General features: G+C 37.4%; 1 protein-coding gene across 2 annotated transcripts in view; it reads right to left on the bottom strand.

Moving 5' to 3' along the window:
- hdac1 (histone deacetylase 1) overlaps positions 1 to 3,277 on the bottom strand; it is a 6,639-nt gene extending 3,362 nt beyond the window's left edge. The window contains exons 1-10 of one of the 2 annotated variants that reach the window (XM_016490125.1): positions 3,135 to 3,277; positions 2,273 to 2,385; positions 2,078 to 2,195; positions 1,848 to 1,922; positions 1,611 to 1,749; positions 990 to 1,131; positions 815 to 907; positions 600 to 708; positions 378 to 518; positions 183 to 291 (exon numbers count right to left, since the gene is read on the bottom strand). In XM_016490125.1, coding sequence (XP_016345611.1) covers positions 183 to 291; positions 378 to 518; positions 600 to 708; positions 815 to 907; positions 990 to 1,131; positions 1,611 to 1,749; positions 1,848 to 1,922; positions 2,078 to 2,195; positions 2,273 to 2,385; positions 3,135 to 3,186 — 1,091 coding nt within the window. In that variant the 5' untranslated portion in view covers positions 3,187 to 3,277. The remainder of the gene's footprint in view (positions 1 to 182; positions 292 to 377; positions 519 to 599; positions 709 to 814; positions 908 to 989; positions 1,132 to 1,610; positions 1,750 to 1,847; positions 1,923 to 2,077; positions 2,196 to 2,272; positions 2,386 to 3,134) is intronic. The other variant, XM_016490124.1, reaches the window with a different exon arrangement.
- Positions 3,278 to 3,808: the final 531 nt, after the last annotated feature.

The raw sequence follows: 3,808 nt of genomic DNA, 5'->3' as shown, positions 1-3,808 counted from the left end.
TTGAAAAATAATGTGTTTTTTGAACATTAAAGCATGTCAACATATTCTGTTACACCAAATACACAAAATAATGATCTTTAAAAAAGCATCATATGACCCCTTTAAAAACATGTGCCATCATACTTCCATTGATGATTCAAGTTATTTTGAATGAAACATGTGTGGCCCTTCATCCCACTTACTTGATCTTTTCTAGATAGTCATTTGTATTCTGATTGGTCATGTTGGAGGGGCTAATGTGAAGCTTGAAATCAGGTCCAAAATACTCAAAGTAGTCATTGTACGGGAGCTCTGATGGAACAAAACAACAAGTTAAATGGTGTTCACCATGGAGAGAACAAAACATGTGATAATCGAACAAAATCAGAGTGTCTCACCGTTGGGAATAGTGCTGTCCAGCGCTACAGCCGTCTCATAGGTCCAGCAGCGGGCCACGTTCCTGATGGTGTAGCCTCCACCTCCCAGCATGAGCAGGGGCAGGTTAAAGCTCTTCATGTACTCCACACACTTAGCATGACCTGAGGGACACACAAGGATTTGGTTAGACACAAATACCATTCACTTAAGAGATGCTTGTGTGGTTTGATTATGTTTGATACCTTTGATGGTGAGGTTAAAGCAGCCCAATCTATCTCCAGACAGAGAGTCAGCGCCACACTGGAGCACCACAGCACTGGGCTGGTACATCTCCATCACTTTGGCCATGATCTGCAGGACATTCAGAAACAGGAGATTTTCAAGACTCAAATTTCACTGCAATTTAAGACAAACACGTTTTGACTATTTTTACACTTGGGCAAGTTTACAGACTTACAGGTTTGAATATGGCTTCATAGGACTCATCATCTATACCATCTCTCAGTGGGTAATTCACTGCATAGTATTTTCCCTTCCCTGCACCAATATCCTGCAAAAAAAAACAAACAAACAAAACTAAGCTTCAAGCTCCTTTTTAACCAGAAAGTATTTATTTAACTTGAAATACTTACTCTGAGGTCTCCAGTACCAGGGAAATACTCTCCATACTTGTGGAAGGACACAGTCATGACACGGTCTGTTGTGTAGAAAGCTTCCTCAACTCCATCCCCGTGATGAATGTCAATGTCGATGTAAAGCACTCTTTGATGGTACCTAAAAAGATTTATGAGGCCTTCGGTTAAAATGTCAAAGTGTGTGGGGTTTTTTTAAGTAATCACAAATGTTTCTTTAAGAACTCATTGATAGATTTTATGAAATAGACATTCCCGGTAAAAAGCTTGAATAATTACAATGTTGTAATGGTTTTTATAATGAAACACTTCCTATTAATGTTGAAAAACGCTTTTGCTGCTTAATATTTTGTGGAAACCATGATACACTACCATTAGAAAAAAAAAAGTTTTTCACAAAAATAAACTTTGCATCAAAGAATAAATTACATTAACACATTCCGGTTTTACTGTATTTTTGATCAAATAAATGTAGCACTGGTGAGCATAAGAGACTTATTTCAAAAACATAAAAAAAATCTTAATTATCCCAAACTTTTGACTGGTAGTGTGTGTATAAATAACAACAAATTAATAAAAGTATTTTTATCTGTAGTGTTTTTTTTTAGTTAAAGGGCATACTTGAGCAGCTCCAGAATGGCGAGTACGATGTCGTTGACATAGCAGAATCCAGACGCCTCAGATTTCTTGGCATGATGAAGGCCTCCTGCCCAGTTAATGGCAATGTCTGTCTGCTGTTTGTTGAGTTTCACAGCCCCAGCTGAAAATTATGAGGACATAGTTAGAAAAAAAAAAAAAACTGTACCAAACCGTAAGAAGATTCTGTAAACTTTATTAAATACACTAAAATACACTTACCAACAGATCCACCTGTTGAGAGCTGACAGAACTCAAATAAGCCGTCAAAGACAGGACAATCCTCCCCTACGTTAACTGCAGAGACAATAAAACATGTTCACTGTACATTCAAGACACGGAAACAAATCCAAAGTAAAGCAACTTGCATCACAGTTCAATTTTACTGCACTCTTTTTTAAGACCTCATATTTGAACATCTTGAGCAAAGGAAAAAAAAATCGTCAACTTACATCTCTGCATCTGCTTGCTGTACTCAGACATGTTGTCTGGGCGGATGGAAAAGAGGAACTTGATGTAATCGTCACTGTGATACTTGGTCATTTCTTCAGCATTGGCTTTATGAGGCCGCTAAACATGCAAACAAGTGAAGAAATCGGCTTAGCTAAATACATAAAATATAAAAAATAATGATTAATTTCGCTTACATAAATTTCCATTTTCCTATACAGCCCATAGTTGAGCAGGAGGTTGTGGGTCATGCGGATTCTGTGGGGTTTCATGGGATGACCCTGGCCATAGTAGTAATTCCCAACATCCCCTGGGAAAGGAGGAAAAAATAATATTAATAAATAAATACAAAAATATTTATTAACAAAAATAAAAATTATACAAAATATTATTAGACACTTCAAGATGAATTATAACAACTTTGTGAAACTAAAAAAAATCTGAATTATTGCTGAGTTTATGGACCATTGCAACAGGCCTTGAACTAAACACAAAGCCAGCTGCATGGTTCAAATTGATCATTAAAATACCGTAAACCACGACATGCTGTTCATTCGTGATTATAAGGGCAGATGAGAGCAAGAAGCAGGGGGAAAAGACAGAAACAACCCGCGATATAAAGTAGAGCATCATTCAGACACGCTCGAAGTGAAACTGCTGCTAGCACTGAAGACATAAATAAAAGCGGCGAGCTCAATTCATCCCAACTCTTACGGTCCATAATGTGAAGCTAATTTTATCGACGCTACATGCGGGAGATAAAGAATACTCGTGGTAAAGTGTACGCAGATATACTGCACTTGCAAAAAAAAAAGTGTGTGAATTGTGCTGGTGTTAACTCCATGCTGTGGTCTTGATGCTAACAGTGAATAAGAAGAACAACAGGATGAAGAGCAGCTAAGCTAACACTAGCATTAGCGCGTGCGGCTAAACCCGGCTAACAATTAGGCTGCACTCAGGAACTTAAGCGTTATGCGGAATTTATCCGAAGCAGACCCTGCGTTTCATTTCTCTGACAATAACAGCTCGATATAACGCCGGTAAAAATGCCATTCTTACCGTCATAATAATAGCAAACTTTCTTCTTTGTTCCTTGAGAACTCAGCGCCATTTTACCCTCCAATTACAGCCTGCGCCTACCGGGCTTTCTGCAATCTGCACACTGAGGAACTTCAATAGCAACTTGTCTCGGGGAGCTTTGAGCCAATCACAGTTCAGACTTCATCAAAGAGGGCGTTGCTACTGCGTGTCTCCGCCAATCATTTCTCTTGCTGTCTTAATCGAGTATTTAGGTTTAGTTCTATTTACTTCACAGCAGTTTAAACGTCCGCCAATATACATATAGACCGAAAATAAAACAATCACGAAAAAACAAATACTTTTGATAGTTTACTTATGATTTTTATTAACTCATAAACAGAAATTAAGAATGTAAGTAGCCTACTCAAAGCCTTTTTTTTTCTCAACAGTGATAATAACTGATAGAAATGATCTCCCAGCAGTGCTCTGTACTTGGTTACTGATTACATGATGAAAACTATAGTCAGTAATGTAATCTATACTCATTTTAGGCCTACTTTTGGATTACTTTAGGCTATATTACTTTTGACCTCACTTGTTTATAGATTTGAATAGGATTATTGTTATAAAACAGAGAAAGAATATATATAATATTCTCTGCTATCAACAACATGAAATGCATTAAACATTACATTACTCCAGGGTTTCCCAAC

Source organism: Sinocyclocheilus anshuiensis, unplaced genomic scaffold, assembly GCF_001515605.1.
Source record: "Sinocyclocheilus anshuiensis isolate Anshui unplaced genomic scaffold, SAMN03320099.WGS_v1.1 scaffold162, whole genome shotgun sequence".
NCBI lineage: Eukaryota > Metazoa > Chordata > Actinopteri > Cypriniformes > Cyprinidae > Sinocyclocheilus > Sinocyclocheilus anshuiensis.
The sequence above is the reverse complement of the archived record's forward strand: the minus strand, read 5'-3'. Positions and strand labels throughout refer to the sequence as shown.